Source organism: Chenopodium album, chromosome 6, assembly GCF_948465745.1.
Source record: "Chenopodium album chromosome 6, dcCheAlbu1.1, whole genome shotgun sequence".
NCBI lineage: Eukaryota > Viridiplantae > Streptophyta > Magnoliopsida > Caryophyllales > Amaranthaceae > Chenopodium > Chenopodium album.
Window position 1 is genome coordinate 74,833,377 of NC_137839.1, and position 18,914 is coordinate 74,852,290.

At 34.5% G+C, this 18,914-nt stretch overlaps 2 protein-coding genes across 3 annotated transcripts; both read left to right on the plus strand.

The window, feature by feature from the left end:
- Positions 1-272: 272 nt before the first annotated feature.
- LOC145635290 (bifunctional riboflavin kinase/FMN phosphatase-like) lies at positions 273-7,593 on the plus strand. Of its 2 annotated transcripts, XM_081686575.1 has the most exons (11): positions 273-421; positions 1,416-1,533; positions 3,726-3,912; positions 4,793-4,923; positions 5,004-5,073; positions 5,280-5,345; positions 5,906-6,060; positions 6,144-6,239; positions 6,864-7,015; positions 7,138-7,221; positions 7,307-7,593. In XM_081686575.1, the coding sequence occupies exons 2-11, from the start codon at positions 1,458-1,460 to the stop codon at positions 7,460-7,462; spliced, it is 1,173 nt and encodes a 390-aa protein (XP_081542701.1). In that variant the 5' UTR covers positions 273-421; positions 1,416-1,457; the 3' UTR covers positions 7,463-7,593. The 2 variants fall into 2 exon arrangements, with proteins under 2 accessions (XP_081542701.1, XP_081542702.1); XM_081686576.1 differs by lacking the exon at positions 3,726-3,912 and having other exon boundaries at positions 4,819-4,923.
- Positions 7,594-8,860: 1,267 nt separating this feature from the next.
- LOC145635291 (uncharacterized) lies at positions 8,861-17,883 on the plus strand. The gene is made up of 14 exons (XM_081686577.1): positions 8,861-9,231; positions 9,307-9,369; positions 10,338-10,393; positions 10,891-10,971; positions 11,229-11,302; positions 11,566-11,648; positions 11,853-11,959; positions 14,046-14,188; positions 14,287-14,334; positions 15,515-15,567; positions 16,025-16,109; positions 16,201-16,267; positions 16,386-16,502; positions 17,478-17,883. Exons 1-14 carry the CDS (start codon positions 9,035-9,037, stop codon positions 17,588-17,590), a joined length of 1,287 nt encoding a protein of 428 aa, XP_081542703.1. The 5' UTR covers positions 8,861-9,034; the 3' UTR covers positions 17,591-17,883.
- The last annotated feature ends 1,031 nt before the right edge of the window (positions 17,884-18,914 follow it).

Here is an 18,914-nt window from a genome sequence, read left to right on the forward strand (position 1 = left end):
ATCCATACTTTGAAGAAATTTATAATGGTCGATAAAAATTCCTTTAACAAATAAAACAGACTAATATGAAGTATAAAAGTTAGGTTACTACATATTTCATAATGAATTTTGATAGTGTCTAATAAAAATTTTAAAAAAATGATTTTTTTTAAAAAAATTATAAAACCACCGATAGATTTCACTTTGATTTATTAAAGTTTTTTTTAAAAACAATTTATTATAGTTTTTTATATAAAAAAATAACCCGGGCCTCAAACTAGTTATCTTGAAACTTTACCGAGTTGCGATTATTACGAAAAAGACTCACAATTCTCATTACAATTGACACCGGCGAACGACGTCGATCGTGGCATTGTCCACACCATCAAGCCATATCATCCGCCAGCCGCAGTACCGGGCCACCTCCGTTCCAGCAATTCTGGTGAATTTTCAATATTTCGTTGGAAATTTTGACAAGTCATCAGCTCATTTGTTGCTATTCTGTGCTTAATTATTTTACTTAGTGTTAATTTTATTTTTCTGGTTGATACTTGATGAGAAAGATAACTTAGGGTTTGGTTTAATTATCAAATTTGTTCGTTATTGATTGATTAATTGGTTTAGTATTCTGTGTCACTGGGGTATTAAATTTCAATTCGCAGTTGAATTTAGATGATGTCAATTGCCACATCTTTCATTGCGATTGATTTATTGATTTTTGTTGATGTCCAATTAAGGCGATTGATTGGCTGATTTGAGTTGTTGTAGAATGTTGAGGTACTATGATATTGTTTAATTGTCTATTCTTGTTGTTGGAACTGTTTTTGAGCTGATTGTATATACTGTAAATTTTATTCTAAATTTCGAATGTTACATTTGTAGTTTAAGTGTTATTTGAAGATGGATAAGATCTAATCAATTCATGATATTAAATATTCAATGATTTTCGTATCTTGTATATAATTATGTAGTAGTTGAAAGTCTTGAATCAGTTTTGAAATCCTGAATCCTTACAGGTTTTGTGGTACTACAACAATGCCACCAAAGCCTTATTTTTGAAAATTTGAAGCCGGAATCATGTACCCAGAAACCATTGTTTTGTGGTAGAGCTAGAAGAGTTGTCTTTCTACTCATTACTTATTTCACATTTATGCCAATAGTTAGCTACTATTATGGATTCAATCGGAGGCTTTGATGGATTTAGTATTGATTTGAAGTTTTGTTGTTCATTTCGTTCTCTTTTTATTTTTTTGATTGCAACTTGGGTTTTAAGACTTTTAACAGCTGTTTTTGCAAGATGATGAATTGATACTGTGTTCCCATTGTGCAAATATACATGGTGGCGAAGTAATTGACTGTGTAGATTCAGTAGATAGTAGATACTGATCAATTCTTGTAATACATGACTAAGTGGATGTCTATGTTATTCCTTACAGATATAAAGTACAAAGGTGTGGGAGCTTCTTGTGATCGACAAGATGGCAACATCTAATCCTGCTAAGAAATTAGTTTCTTCTGTGATCCTTGATTTGGACGGTACACTTCTTGATACAGGTATGCTTAATTAATGTTTTGTGTTTCCTATTTATCAATTGGTGGGTTGTTTGCTTTTCTAAACTTGTATGAAGTTATGCATCTTTTATGAGGGGAGATCAATAGTATATATGCTATTTTGTTCATGCATTAAATTGTGTGGGGTTGGCATGGGAATTGGCATAAAATTGACCAAAATTTTATGAATTGCATCCCCCACCCTGCAAATCAAATCTTGAAGAAAAGTTTTCAATTTCATATTACTCAAATACTCAGTACAGTCGGGGTATAATTTATGTTGTGCTTTTGAAGCTTGGTGGCTGAACCTTGTATGTGCTCACTGCCATAAAACAATGGAATATTATGTGATCTTTGGTGAATTTGCTTGTTTGGTAATTGTTCTTACAATATTGGGAATATGGGTTGTGAACTGGTGAAGGAAATCAAGGAAATCCTTTTACAGCTGTTTGCTTGTAGCTGCTAGTGTTTAGAAGATTGTGGACTTAAAACACTGGAAAAAACTGAAGTAAAGAAGATACAATGGGAATTTTGGGCTGCATCTTCATGGGGCTTGTAGAGTTCTCCCACCCTCCTTCCCTCTCCTGCAGGCTTCGGATAGAGAGATTAATGGTAGATTTTCCCTGAGAATCCTAACAATTTGCAAATTGCAAGACTTTTAACAAAGCTTCTTTATCTTAAAATGTTTTTAGTCTCTTCAAATGTTTTGGGTTGTTAGTATATTTAATTTTATTTTCCGATAGAGTATCCAGAGGAGAGAAATGGAAAAGAAAGATTAGAGAGTTCATTTGGAGATACTTTGCATTGCCTTTAGATTTGAATTGTTTGATTGTGGACTCCCACTAATTATAGTTGTTGATGGGAATATGGGATTTTAGCTTTCGGTTGTCTGTGTATTGACCATCACTTAAATATTATACTTGGGATAAGAGATGGTCAATGCGGTATCATTGGCTCTTGAAAAATCAGTTTAAGCCCTTCCTTTACGAAGACAATTTTGTGATCGTTTAGTAATGATGTTTATTTCAATTTACATTTGTACTTGTTTTGTTTAAGATTTGCAGTAGATATTGAGGATCATTATTAGAGAGTTTTTGTTTTTGTTTTTGCTCTTGTCCCCCCCCCCCCCCCCCCCCAGTCCCCCCTTTTTGTTTAATTTTTCTTGTTCGTACCACTTAGGGTGGGTTAGGGGGTTGAAATGCTGAATGTATTGCAATGAAGAGAGGTTGTTTTTTTTTTTTTTTTTTTTTTTTTTTTATATATAAATTTAAAAAAAAATTTCTCACTCTCATAGGCAATCATTGTTTGCTACTGCCTGTTAAAATTGCATATCAAGATCAAACTTCACAAATTTTGACCAAAAATTCTCACCAATAATATGAGAAAAAGTGTAGTCATTTGCGGTCTTCTTAGATTCATCACAATGTGTTCTTCCAATACATCTATGTTTTATGTACCGTTTATAATTTGCAATTTGAGATAGTTATGGTAAAATATCGTGTCCTTTGGAGACTGAAAAAGCGTTTGTGGCAACTTATCTGAGATGAAGGGAGTATTTCTCAATGAGTTTAAACCATATGCAATTTTCTCAGTGTTTGAATCATTGTCATTCTACTTAATCTTGTACTTTATCTGAAATGGACAATGGACAGGACTACTGTATCAGGCACTTGAATTGTGAAAATGTGATTTGATCTACGTACTAAAAGTGATTAACAAAAGAAAATAATATTAGGGATGTGATTTGAATGGTTTTTGAGGATGCAGAAATTGAAATATCTATGCTTGTCAACAATATTGGATCATGCCAATATGTTAGAAAGGCAAGCACAACAAGGCTTAAGGGATGCTCACCTTAAGTTTGCCAACTTGCCAAGAACAGCCTAGAGGTGCTTGAGGATAAGAGGCAGACTTGTTTAAATTACTGTTTCTAATTTGTTCTATATTTTATCAAAATTAAGAAATCTGGTGATGCTTGATATAGCATCACGGAGTTTCTTGATTTTATTTCTTACTCTTGCAAGATGTGATTCTGAATGAGAAACATCGTGCCTTTCTTTGCCAAGGTGGTTTCAGTTACCTCTCACCCTATTGCTGAACTCTAGGACCAATAATTTATTAGTGTGCACATCATGCCTCACGCCTTTTGAAACTTCTAGGTGCTTTATGATGATTTAGTTTCAATTTTATTACAGATGGAGTAATACTTGATGTATTGAAGAGTTTCTTGATTAAGTATGGAAAGGAGTGGGATGGGAGAGAGGTGCTTAGGATAGCTGGAAAGACCCCCTTGGAAGCATCTGCTGCTGTTGTTGAAGCTTATAACCTACCTTGCACGGCAGAGGAATTTGAAAAAGAATTCACCCCAATGCTCTCTGATCAGTAAAGAAACTCTTACCTAGTCCTCCTGCAATAATTTCTAGGATCAGTAGTCAAAAGTTTGATGTTGTCATACTTGTGTTTTCTTGTTTTTGTGTGTTGTAGAATAGCAAATATCAAGTGCTGCTTGTATCTAAAATTCTAAAGCGTGGACATTTTTTTGGCCAATTATGGAACGTCAACAGTAATATTACTTTCCAAGCATGTGAAGCAAATATATTTTTCTCTTTTCTCTATATCATAGCAAATATCTATTTTTACTTTTTTTTTTTTATTGCCTTCTTGGATATATTTACTTATATTGTGGCTTCTTGGAATTTATTCCTGAGCTATTGAGTTTAAAATTTTGTGATTTCTCCCTCACATGATAATTATTGATCTCACATCAATTACTAAATCTATTTAGACAATTGTTGATTTCGCTTCACTTTGTCATTTTTCATACTTAAATACAGAATTTATCTTCTAGCTTACTTCCATGTTCTATCAAATGATTGTCCCTCTTCTATCCGAGTGTTATTTTCTTTTTGTAAACCATCTTGGTGATGATTTGGGATATTAGGAAACTCTGATTAAGGACAAGGCTATGTGTAGCAAAATTTGTTCAAATGAAAGCTGAAACTTTTTCTGTTTCAGCCATCATCTTCTTTGGAAATCTGGCATTTGATTGTGCCATTTCTGTATGGTTGTATATACTTATTACTCATATAGCCTTTCTTTGCGGAACAGAGTGTCTGTATTTTCGCTTGAATACTTTTGACAAAGCATGACTGTTTCTTTTTTGAGTAGGATAAGCATATTCATCTGAAATACTGCAATCCGTAAATTTGATAACCCTCTATTATTGATTTCTGCTTGATTGTTCTTCCAATTTTGACTGTAGCTTGAGCAACATCAAACCTCTTCCAGGTGCCAAGCGGCTGATAAATCATTTGCATGGGCATGGAATACCGATTGCCTTGGCTTCAAACTCTCCTAGAACTTCCATAGAGAAGAAATTGTCCTATCACCACGGTACATAAATCTTGAAGCCTAATTCATTTTATTGATGGCTTCTCCATCCATCATCATGCTTACTCATTTTCATTTTGTAGGTTGGAAAGAATCATTTTCTGTTGTAATTGGTGGAGATGAAGTTAAAGCTGGAAAGCCATCTCCTGATTTGTGAGTAATAAGTACACTTTTGTTTGCAAAGTTTTTTGTTATATCTTTCTCCTCGTGCATCAATCAATTAAGGGTGTAGGTTGTAATCCTTTTGCATTTATGTGAGGGCTGTTGTGGTGTTGGTAAGAAGAGGAATTGGAAAATAACCTGTGTTTGATCTAATTAAACAATTTTTCTAATGTGCTTAATTCTTTTTTTTGGGCAAGGTTCCTCGAAGCAGCCAAAAGGCTCAATGTCCAACCTTCCAGTTGCCTCGTTATTGAAGATTCCATGTAAGTGTCCTGCCAAAGATATCTAGTATTGGCTGTCAGCAGTGTATATAAAGGTGTGCCTAGGCTCTGAGGTGGGTGAAACTATTTTAATGAGGTGTCCCTAGGCCGAAGGTGCACCGTGCACCCCTTTTTTTAACCAAAAGTTTACAAGCATCACTTAATGTGTATGTAGCAAATAGTTCTGCAAAAACTCTACATTACTTTTTGATGAGAGAAATAAAAACTTTGATCTTATAATCATCAGTAAACATCTTGGGGTGTAAACAAGATCAACTGATTCATATTTTATACTGTTGCGACTCTGTGTCTATAAAAGTTGCCATCTATTGCATACTTTTCAAGTTATTTTACGATATAGTTATACTTCCTTTTTTGGATGACTCGGTGTGTGAAACCAAATTTTAACCTTTGTGAACAAACTTTAAGAACACTTTGTTTTCAACATATTGATTTTTAACACGATTCCCCTTTTTTCTTTTTGAGTTAATTTTTTTTAGTTAGCATTGTGTTATGTGCTGTATATGTCATGCTTGACACTTTAATTTTTCTGCCTATTTTAGACCTGGTGTTACTGCAGGCAAGGCTGCTGGAATGGAAGTGATTGCTGTACCATCACAGCCAAAACAATCACATCTCTACACAATGGCAGACGAAGTCATTAATTCTCTATTTGATTTTCGTCCGGAGCAGTGGAGCTTACCTCCATTTCAAGATTGTAAATTGCCAGAATTAAAAGCTGTCAGAGATGGGATGCTGTTTGCAGTTTATGTTACTGAATATTTCCCTGAACCTGTACAGGGATTGACGGAACCCTTCCTATAGATCCTTGGCACATTGGTGGTCCTGTCATTAAGGGATTTGGCCGTGGCTCAAAGGTACTTGGCATCCCCACAGGTGTGTTTTAATTAGTCAGTAATTTACTTGCTAGATGAAAATATATATATATATATATATATATATATATATATATATATATATATATATATATATATATATATATATATATATATATATATATATATATCTTAACAATAGTTCCATTATAATGTATCTGACATTTGGTAGAGTCTTGTGTAATTTGTTTGATAAATTTCCACAACTTTTATCTTTGAAGTAGAGATTTGGATGATTTGTGTGAATTTAAACCTGATAATATAATAAGAGCCTACTGAACATTTGAATGGATGGTTCAAATTCTGAATCCAGATTAATTGGTTTGTGGATTGGTGAACCATATTCAAGATTTGTACTAACATCACTCGTCATACTTGGGCTAGTTACTTTCTATCAGCAGCCCACTAGCCCTGATTAACTGTTTTGTTATACTGTATAAGTGTATAACTGTATGAAATTTTGAATTTGACTCAAAAAATGACGTACTTTCTTACATTTCGGTTTGTTACTAATACGTTGTAATAATACTAAGCTTAATTGGTATTTTGGCATGCTATATTTGTGCTCATAATTTCTTGACAATATCAGAATCTGCATTCTGACCATTTCATCAATATTTTGTAGCAAATTTGTCCACACATAGCTACTCAAATGTTCTCTCTGAATATCCATCTGGTGTATACTTTGGTTGGGCGGGAGTTTCCAAACGCGGAATTTACAAGATGGTTATGAGCATTGGCTGGAATCCTTACTTCAACAATCCAGAGAAGACAATAGTGAGTGGAACATGAATTTTATGGAGGTCTACCCCATTTTTGTTTTTTGTTTTTTTTTTTTTTTTTTTCCCCTCTCACTACTTTATAAGATTTATCTTTAACATCCTTTTGTTTTTTTGAAGGAACCTTGGCTTCTGCATGAGTTTGAGGATGACTTTTATGGAGAAGAATTACGCCTTATTGTTGTTGGTTATATACGACCTGAGGTAACGTGTTTTGTGTAAACTTTATTCCCTTTCCACTCTACTATGAATACCATGATTAAGGCCTTTTTTACTTTGAATTTTACAGACCAATTTTCCTTCTTTGGAAAGTCTTGTAGCAAAGATTTATGAGGACCGGAGAATAGCAGAGAGCGCTCTTGAGTTGCCTATTTACTCAAAGTACAAAGATGATTTCTATCTTAACAGCTTGTTGGAGACCACTGTTAGCCACACTAAGTCATAACTAATTGCATATGAAGAAACATGTTTCATTTGATAATTTTATTGTAATGGACCTCTGGAAACAGAACTATTACAATACATCTTCTCATTTTATCATCAAAATATAATAATAATGGAAGATGTTCTTGTCCATCTGGGCCGAGTTCAGTTGGCTATGTGCTAGCTTAGTTTGCCCTCCTTACTATTCATAAACATGTTGTATTCTTACAGTATCTATACAGTGTGGCTCTAGATTCATGTCTCCTTTTGCTGGCTGTAGACACAATGCTCCATATATTCAGGCATGTTTGTATCAGTTTTGGTATGGCTGTACGCCTGTACGTGAAAGCCGGGAATTTCTGAATGTAACTACTTGTTCTATGTAGCTATTTCTTATAGCTTGTTTGTAATTTGGTAAAAAAATTAATGGTGACTACTTGGTGCTTTGATGTGAATGTCCCTAGTTTTTTTTTTTTATGTTTGCATTATGAGTTGTGTCACGCTATTATTATTGTTTATGGGCGCCTTATGGCACTTTTCTCTCTCTTTTCTTGGAGAAGGATCCTAATCGTACCCCAATATTTCAGGTTATTTTGTTCTAATATTTACAAGATAGACATTTTTCCACTAGACCATGCTTAGCTTGGTTGTGTAATAAAATTCCAAACAATAGCACGTAAAAAGCCACTGAAGTGTTGATCATAAATGTAATTATAACACAACTCAAATCATAAAAAGCCACTTCTATTTTTCTACAATATTTTTAAAAATAAATAATTTGAGCTAGCCAATGTAATGTAATATGTTATGATAAACTCTTGTATAAAAAGAAAACGTAATTTAGGGCCTGTTCTCATTGAAGGAAATTAGGAGCTGAATTGAACTGAATTTCAACGTAAGAGAACATGCCCTTAGGCAATAAATGGTTGTGTTAAAGTTGTTACATTGAACAAGACAAGCTAACAACAAGCTATAGCTAGTAAAATTTGCCCGAACCTGTACTAATAGAGTGATAGGCATGGTCTAGATGTGACTTATATAAGTTTAGCTAACTGAAGAACCCTCCAAACCCAACACAAAAATAGTCTAACCTAACATAAGCTTACCACAAGACAAGACAATCCGTATGACAACTCACTTTTTGACCATACAAAGAAAAAAAAATACTTTGTATAAGGTTAATTGATGTAGGGATTCCTTTACCCTTTCCTCCAATTTCAAAGAGCCTAGCCCGTTAATTCTGTAGGATGTTCCAATCCAATAGAGTTTTTCTCGTAAATAGAGGTCAAATGGTGAAACACAAACCTGATATGCGAGTCAAATTCTGCATGAGCTAAAACTAAATTTGCGAAAAGTTCGATTTTTGGGTTGTTTCGGACACCATGAGGTCCATTCCATTGACATAGATTGTGAATTTGTAAACAGGCCCGGCTTGTGCTAAGCTGCGAACTCTAGTTTCTCATATTCTTTCTGGCTGCCCAACAAATCAACAATAGATGAAAGTCTAGAATACTACAGTAGATACTAGTGACTCAAGCTTCCTAGAAAATAAAAAAACCGAGTGAAGTTGGCAGCTCTAATACCCAGTGCTTCAATGGCGGAAGAGCAGCCGCAACAAGAAGATGAACAAGAACAACACTTTGAACAAAACGATGAAACCATTGATAATCAAAGTGAAGTTTATTCATGGCCAGAAATTAGGTTCGACATTCAACCTCACAGAAACTACCATTTTCATCGCCAATTTCTCTCTCCTTCTAACCCTAACAACTTCCTCAAATCCGCCAAATGGTACTACTTCTCTCTCCTCCTCTTCATTTCTGATTTTTTTTTTTTAAATTTAATTTTACTGTTGATTTTGTGCAGGTCGCCTGATGGTTCATGCTTCCTTACCAGTTCTGATGATAACACTCTTCGCCTCTTCTCATTGTCAGTATTTCTTTCTCTTTTATTTTTATTTCTAGGTTTGCAATTATAAAACAAAGTAATACTTACGGCCCGTTTGATAGGCGGTAATAAACTATGGTAATGGTAATGAATTTATTTGTAACAAAGTTTCGTGCCAATAACGAAACTCCATCCCAAAGAGCATTATAACTGTGGTAATGTTGTTTTATGAGTAATTTAGTGAGATATTTGTAAGTGGACAAACATTATCATGGACATTAGCCTGAGCCGTTGCTTCCAAAATGTAAATTCATTACTCCCTCCGTCCCTTAATTAGATTCCTACTTCTCTCTATTATGTGGGGAATAAATGCTAGAAGTAGGAATCTTATTAAGGGACGGAGGGAGTGGTGTTTATCGAATGAGCCTTTACGGTCTTTAATATTTGTATGTTATGGTTCTTTCACACGGGGACAGTCCCTTGATACGATTATTTGAGTTTATTGATTTGTCCGTAGTGTCTGATTTTCCGTAGTACATTGTGCCAACATCAAAAGGTAGCCGTCTAAGTTGTATTGAGATTGAGATGCCTTGTAGTGTGGGTAAAGATTAAATTGAAGTAGGAGAATGGAGAAAGCTATAGAGAGATGAAGGGAAGTATCATTTTTTGTTAGATGTTAGCTAAGTAATAGTGGTCCACTAAATAGCTAAACTTTATAAATTAATGTAAGAAATTTATGGAACTGAAATTGTATATCAGAACTACTCTTCTAACCTTGATATTATTGTTTTTATTCTATTTTATTACTCAAAAATTCACCTCAAAATTTAGTGAATGTATTTGTATATAACGCTGACACAAAGACAGAAAAAAATTCTCTTCTTAGTAGCTAGCACAAAGCACTCTAGCAGTAGGCGATTATGATTTGCTGTTCTCATACTCTCCTTCTGCTCATTATATACATTAGCGAGATAATTTTGATTACTGTTAACTTGTTTCTTTTTATGCAGGCCTGATAATGAAAGTGATTACCCGAATGGGTCTTTTTCCTCTGATCCCGATGAAGGTGAGAATTTACTTCGCAAAACTATTAATGATTGTGGAATCCCTTTTCTTACTGACAGCTATTCTGCCTAAATCTGGAGAAAATGAAAAGTACTAATTTCTGCCTTACTATATTTGAGTCAGTTGCTTAAAGTACCAGTATGTATATGATCTGCACATAATTTGAATGCTGATGCCTGATTACATGACCTGCCTTGTGAACCTGTCTAATTCATGTATACATGAACATAAAATTTTTGCTTTATTGCAAATAGAATTGACCAAGCTTCATGTAAATCTCTTTCTTAATTAATGTGGGGCTATGCCTAACTTAGAAGAGTTAATTTTGAGAAAAAACTCCATAAAATGCTTTTTATGTTTCAACTTTTTGTGGTGAATTATTCTGCTATCATCTCAAGCATACTGTAGCCCCCCCCCCCCCCCCCCCCCCCCCTTTTCTTCTCTTCCCTCCCCGGAATATGGAGGCATAGCTTTCTGAAGTTTATTGTTTGGCTGCAGATTCATATGCTGCCAACCTTGTCATAAATGAAGGGGAGTCTGTGTATGACTATTGTTGGTACCCTTACATGTCAGCTTCAGGTATGTGACTACAGGCTCTTAACCTCCTTTTGTTCATGTATATTTAAGTCATACTCCATAATGGAAGATTTTACATGTTCAGTGATGTTTATGTATAGCATCTCTGGTTTAGTGTGCCTTTATTGCAGTTCCTTTCATGAGGCTCCTGCTTAAAGCAATAACAATTTAATCTTACATCAGTGAGTGCAGAGATGCTATCTCCATTAGACCCTTGAATATTGATATATAATATCATTGCCCTTGTTTTTTATCTCCAGATACGCCTAGCTGTGTTTTTGCTACAACTACTCGTGACCACCCTATTCATCTTTGGGATTCAACTACCGGTGAGGTGCTGTGCCTTTATTGTAAATCTTCTGCTTAAGAGTCTGCTGTAGATTTCAATTGCCAATGTTCTCATGATCATCTTATTGCCTTAACATCTTTCAAATAATTGCTCAAAGTCTATAATGCTTTCTTCTTTGACTTTTTTAAAAGCTATCTTATTTGTTTTTATTCTTTGTATTTACCATATATCAAGCCTAAAACTCTTGGCTTCTGTCTTCCTCTTTTTAGCACTTAATTATTTTTCTAATTATAAATTTGTTTTTGCAGCTACGCTGTACATATCGAGCTTTTGATGCTATGGATGAGATTACTGCTGCCTTTTCGGTTGCTTTCAACCCTACTGGAACCAAGTATATGACATGAGTTGCTTGAAGGATTCTTTGTTCTCTTGCTTTTCTAGTGTTCACTTTGTATTTGTATGTTGTCAAGTTCAGGCATTGAAGTTCTGCCACCAAATTTTAGGAACTGCACCTAAGTTATATTGTTTGCATTATTTGACAATGATTAAGTGATTTATCTCATTCTTGTCTTTTTCCTTGTTTCTCAATTCCTAGGATATTTGCTGGGTACAATAAAACACTGAGGGTATTTGATGTGCATCGCCCGGGTAAAGATTTCAAACAACATTCAACTCTTCAAGGATCCAAAGAAGGGCAGTCTGGTACAGCGTTCTGCCTTTTCAGATACTAGTACAACTTATGCAAATGCGTTGGATTGTGATTGAAGAATTTTAACCTTAATTGTTGGTTTAAGGCTTGATAGAAGAGTCTTGATGGTTGATAAGAATTAACATCAATTACATTATAGTAAAGGCGAATCTGGTATGACACTTGTCAGGTTTTTATTAAAAAAATTCCCGCTACTTTTACTTTCCTTTTTTTAACAAATATTTATGAACATTATTTTATAATATCCTATAATATTTAACTTTCAATTTGACAACTATATATAAAGTATATTCTACATGCATTCAATGAAAATATTTTGACATATAATATTTTATAATAGGTATTTTATGGAAAAGAAAATCAAGTATTTGTTTCAATTAAAAATATTGATTTTTATTTTTAATTAATTATTGTAAAATTAACATTATAATTTATAAATATGCTAAGTAAAAACCGTGCATTGCATGGGACTTAAACTAGTTTAGGAAAAGGGCGAAAGAGTAGACTGCAAGTATCTAGGCATGAAAATTAGATAAAGATCTCTCAATTATGCAATTCAAAGCATCTAATTACATGTTCAATTATGTTGACTTCCTAATGCTGTATATACATGCCCCCCCCCCCCTCCCCTCTCTGCGGGCATATTCTGATAGGTGTGAGGTGTTGGTTGTACTTGTTCACTTGTTCAGTGATACAGTATGCTGGCACCATAATGCTTTTATGTCACACGGATCTGTGCTCTCCTAAATTTCACGTAAACCTATCACACTGGTGAAAAGGGAAGTTCACGGCATTAAGATGTTCAGACCTACTCTATATCGTCTTTGGAGTGAGTCACTTATGGTATTCTGACTTGAGAATAATGTGTCATGGCTCCGCACATGCATACAAAAACATAGAGAATAAAAGGAGATAGGAATTTGTTTCTCTCAGAAATTTCCACTGCCATATCCAATTCTATCTAGTTTCCTAGAAATATCATTTGTTTATATACTTTTAGGTCATTGTTAGGTTACTTGTAATTGGGTAGGTGTCATTTTTCCGACAGTTATTATATGAAATTTTTTTACTCTCTCCACGCGCGCGTGCACACACACACACTCTCTCTCTGTCTCTCTCTCTCTACGCGCGCGCACACATACACACACACACACACACACACACTTGTTTTCCCTTATCTAGATGGGAACGTCATTTAGGGTATTGGGATAACAATTGTGTTAGGATTCAACCTCCTTTCCATGTTTTCGATGTTTTCCTAGACTTTTCTAGGCTTTAGATTTCATAAACATTCTGTCTATCCAGTGTTAAACAATGTAAATCTAAAAAGAAGCTCTTTTAGGGAGCAAGTGATGATTAAAAATACAGAAGTTTCCTAGCAAGTGATGTCTTTCTTTAATGCTTGTGTGTTATTAGACTTCTAAAGATATTGTGTTGTCACATGCAATTTAGTGTCCTAACTCACTAGACACTATAAGGAATTCATGATTTGATCTTGTTTGTGCCCCCCTCGACTAGCTCGGCTGTCACAAATCCCAGTCACCCGTACTCCGTCACCAAAAAGATAGGAATGGCCCTTTAGGTCTAGATCCAGATTCTAGCTTGTGTTGCTTTGCGCTTACAAGCCCATTTTCCAAAAGGCTTGCGCTCTTGTTCACAGAAGACAAGAGCGCGCTGTAGGATCCGGTGTCAAAAACCTGGCCTGTGATTGTATGTTTATAATTATGCTTTTGTTAGGAATATGTGTTTCTCAAGGAATGTGTCGGTTAGTGAAGTGAATATTAGCATTTTAAACCTCCAATCTCTAATGGCTGGCATAATCAAGGTAGTAGTAACTTAATCAGTTTTAACGAATATCTATTTATCTTCTGTCATGTTGTACTTCAGATGATTATTAATAAAAATCCTGAACATATTTTCAGATTTCCACAATGGGAAAAATTCAGCTGATAGAGAGCGGAGAGGGTAGCAAAAGAATAGGCCAAATTAGAATTTTATTTTATCTTTCTTTCTAATTGTTATTCTTTTGGTCAGTTACCTGTTTTCATTAGGTTACCTACTGTTGTTTGCCATGTGTAGGTATCATATCTGCAATTGCTTTTTCTCCTGCAAACTCTGGTATGTTTGCTACTGGTTCTTATGACCAGACTACTGCCATATATAGTGAAGACAATATGGAACTCTTGTATCTTTTACATGGACAAGAAGGCGGGATTACACATGTAAGTTTTCTGTTAACTGCTCAGTTGTTTTGATTCTTGTGGTGATTACTGATTTATCACTTGGCAATTTATTTTTGTACAATTTTAATATTATGCAGTTACAGTTCTCAAAGGATGGCAACTATTTATATACAGGTGCTCGGAAGGTGAGGCTTTTCCTTCAGTCTGTAGATATATGGGCATACAAAAAGTTGTGGTTATTGATAACCTTTGGAGGATGTTTGAGCAATATATTCATCTCTTTTATAGGTCCTTTTGTCTTAGTTGTTGTTAGAATGCTGAATAAATATTCAATGGAACTTTAGTGTCTTCAGATTTGCTAGGTGCAACTGTTAGTACAAACAGATATTTGAAATCGTGATTCTAAGCCAGATCTTGTTATTCTGATGCATAGGTTTCTAGTATAAGAAAGTGATTATAACAAATAATAATTGTCATAAAAATTCTAGAACGTCATGTAGGTTGATATCTCGGTTTGGACGTTGGAGTGTGTCTGATTTTCTGAACATTGCTTTTAGCTTTTTATCCATTGAGGAGGCGAGTTCAGTCAGATATACGCACCCTTACTTTCTGAAAAAGTGAATGTGACTATGTGGGGCAGGGCAATCTTATTAGCCAGATGATGATTTTGTTAACCTCTTTCTCTTTTGACACACACATAATTTTGTGTCCATTGTAAAACATTTCTTGGGTGCATTGGTTGAGTAGGTGCTTTTATGGTATTATAGTTCTTGCTTAGGTCTTGTATCTTTTTACTTATTTTTTTAAAGTCTTAATTTTTCTTTTTTAATCAATAGTCTCTGCAAATATTGACTTCAGTGTTAATTAGGTTTTTGTTGAGATACTACCAGCACTAGTAATTATGAGGATGCTTCTGTTGGTAGATCTCTAGATGCTTGAAAAATCTGGATTTAGCATTTTTTACTTCCGCTCTTACAAATGGTTTTCGAAGTACCAAATCTATGATGCCTCTTTGAAGCACATTACTTTTGTGGCTAGGGAACAGAGAAGGGAGAACAATGAAGGGATTCTGATTCAAAACTATACTTTGTAATGGGATTGCAAAAGTGGCTTTGTTTATTTTTTTTTTAAAAAAAGAAAGCAGCTTTATTTATTTATTTTATAATGTTGATTGTGTTGCGTAAATTAGTCACTTGTGATATTATTAATATAAGGTCTCTTGTATTGCTTGGTTTCAGATTACCTGTTAGTTTGTATATCCCTCTTGGTATAATATTCCGGATCAGTTGAATTTTAGAGGTTAATAATAAAAAGCTGCAAAATTGCTGAAGCAATTTTTTTTTTTTTTTTTTTTTTTTTTTGAAGGATCCCTATATAATGTGCTGGGATGTGCGTAATACTGTGGAGGTTGTGTACAAGTAAGCAGTATTCTTCTCTCCTTGGTTAATATATATATTGAATATAAGGCTGTGTGCTATATACTGCTATGGCTATCAATTATAAATCAAATTGTTATTATTTATTACAATATTGGCACTGCCGCACTGCACTATATTATTACTGTATGAGGTGTTACAGGCAGCCATACTTGTGCTGTTATTCCCCATATATGTGGACAATTGTTATTTACAAATTTTTCAAAATTTATGGTTTTGATTATCTGATGAGTAATAGCTGTTGCCATAGATGTAAAGTAGTTTGTGGTAAAAGCATGCAGGGTCTAATTTTCCAATTTTTTTGCCTAAATTAGCTTGTCCTTTCTCTGATTTCCTCAAATGGATGGTTTTAAGGTGCTACATTGGTGATATTCTGTACATGCTTCGCTAGATAATCAGTTGTATACAATGAACTAAGCTTCAGGGTTTCTCTCTGTAGGTTATATAGATCAACAGAACATACTAACCAGCGGATATCATTTGACATTGAGCCCATCGGTCGACATCTTGGAACAGGTGGACAGGTATGTTATTAATTCTACATTAATCTTAAGATAACTAGTAAGTGATCACAAAATCCATTATATCTTATTTGTATCTCATTCCTTTTGCTAGGATGGTTTGGTGCACATTTATGATCTGCAGACTGGGCAGTGGGCATCCAGTTTTGCAGCTGCATCAGGTATTCATTGCACTGTTCAGCATTTACAAAGTATATTGCAAGATTAACAGGATAGCTTATGTTGTTTATGTTGGATGTCAAACTAATTTTTTTCTATAACTATCATGCTCTTCTGTAGATACTGTGAATGGATTTTCCTTCCATCCATTCCTTCCAATGGCTGTCACTTCATCCGGACATCGAAGGTTTGGGTTTCCTGATGATGCTGATGATGCAGAAGTTGTCACCACAAACAGTAAGTCTTCAAACCCTGTTGCTGTTGATGCACTTAATTTCCCTTTGCTGTAGTCAAAAAATTAACTAAACCTTCATATTACATCTGGACTCTCCATGCTTAATTGCTTATGTACTCTATAGACATTGAGGCTGTCTGACCTGTCTAAAGAACTATTAGGGGCACTAGGTGATTGCCCTCGAGCTTTATTTTACTTCCTCCATATTTTTTTTCCCCTGAATTCTTTGGTACTCATTTTTTGTAGTCTTTGGTTTCTAGGACAGGTGAGTGAATGTAAGAAACAGGTGGATAAAAGTAAAATGGTAAGTGTAAGATAGAACGTAGATTAATTAAGAGTGACTAGAATGGTGTAAACATTGAGTAAGATAGGTTGAAGATGATAAAGTGTTTGCTAGGCATAGAATAACAAAGAGATCATATGTAAACAAATATTTTAATGTAAAATGTTTTGGATTAGTAATCTCAAATACTGAACTTTTAAAACTGGTATTATATAAAAATCAAAATATAAAAGGACAAAGTTGTCTGGTGTCAAGCATAAGTCAAATTATTGTGATTTTAAGAAAGTGGAGATAGTAGCTACTATTAAGCCTTTTGGCGTTAAATATTAAAGGAGATAATCCTAGACATTAAGGTCTTCTTATCTGTCTAAGAGAGTGGTTTGGAAACCTCATAGTGATCTGTTCATACAAGTGCATTCTTTATGAAACCAAAAAACAAGTGACTTCTTAAAAGAATTGAAGTTCAGACTTCAGAGTTTTTTATGTTTCAGATAATAATTATGAATAATGAGGTGCTTAGAGAGTTAGAGTTAGGGTGTAATTTTTGTTTTATTAACTGAATTTTGTTAGTAGAAACTTATTGTAAATCATATGAATTAATGTGTGCATCTTGTTTGTTAAGGCTTGCAAATGAATTTTTTATTCTTGGCAAATCCATACCAAGGTAACTTGTCTCCTTCACCTGTTCATTTAGGTAATGAGAATTGTGCTTCTGTCTGGGGGTTCTCCTATACTTCAGCGGCAGAAAACATGATGAGCATCGACAATGGAGATTCGGATCCAAAGTTGGAAGATGAGAAGTTGTAGAGGAGCTTAGGTGACTCTACACTGTCAATTTCTGAGAGGCATGAAAAGTGTTCAGGTTCTGCAATTTCATTGAACAATCTAGACTTCATTTTCGTGTAAGTCAAGCACTATCATTAGCCTATTGTAGCTTGTGAATATGTAGCATTTAGACTGTACAAGTTGGCTTGGTGCCATATCTTATATTTCTTGCGTGCTAGATAGCTAACTTAGATCATTGCCAGGAATGAGCCATGTCAGGTTTATGGGTTTTCAACTTTGAAGTACAGTTGGTTTGATCAAATTTTACCAAGTTATAGGTTTCTTATTGTTTCGAACTGAAAAGTATATAGATTGTCTAGCCTGCCCTTTTCGAATCGATGACCTATGTGCAAGGTGACCTATATGGACGCATCATGAAATGTTGGTATAAGTTAATGATATTCATGTGTTTGGCAGTACTAGTTCATTCTGAATAAAACCATTGTAAGTGCACTCAAGATTCAAAAATATCCCCTCTTACAAACGTGAGAGCACTCAAGCATGTAACTTACAAGCTAAAATAATGGAAAGATCTTAGAAGGTATATGTCAGTCTGTTGAGTCTGTTGTAACCCCAACAGTCCCAAACTGAAGGCCAGTCCTAAACCGGCGTTGTTGAGGCTGTCTTAACCCTACCTTACCTTAACTCTCGTCAGTGACTAAGCTATAGGACTTAACCATGGAAGATTGGAAGGGTTTGGCATGAATTTAATCCTATGTTGGAACTTGCCTTCAGCCGCCCTTTTGATGCAAGCCAGGCAGTGAAGGTTCAAGCACTGGTTACTTCAAGACAATTCTCTATAGTTGCATCAATAAGTCACTAAATCTACCCCAACACACCGTGACATTTTCTCCATTCAATCCTAAGAAACAATTGAAAAACACATCAGTGATATTTGACATATTTACAATCCTAAGTATTATTTGACATGTTTATAAATGTTTACAAAGCAAAGTATTATTCTCTCCGTATTTTAAAGCAAAGTCCAACCCAAAATAAGAAGGAAAAATATTACTCCATAATATTGATGGAAAATTATGTTGATAGTTAAAGTTTTGGTTGGACTTTCTTTCATGTGATCAATATATTAATATTTTTGACTTAAAATATCCTTAGCAAAACTTAACTTTCAACATAATTTTCCATCAATCATAGCTAAAGCAAATAATTTTGAAAAATATCATCATAATATCGTAATCATTTTTCAATCACAAAGTTTCATATGTGGCTGGCTCAGCCACAATATAATAGTTTTATTTTTTATTTTTAAAATCTTTTTCTCTCTCTTCTCTAACTCCTCTTTCTC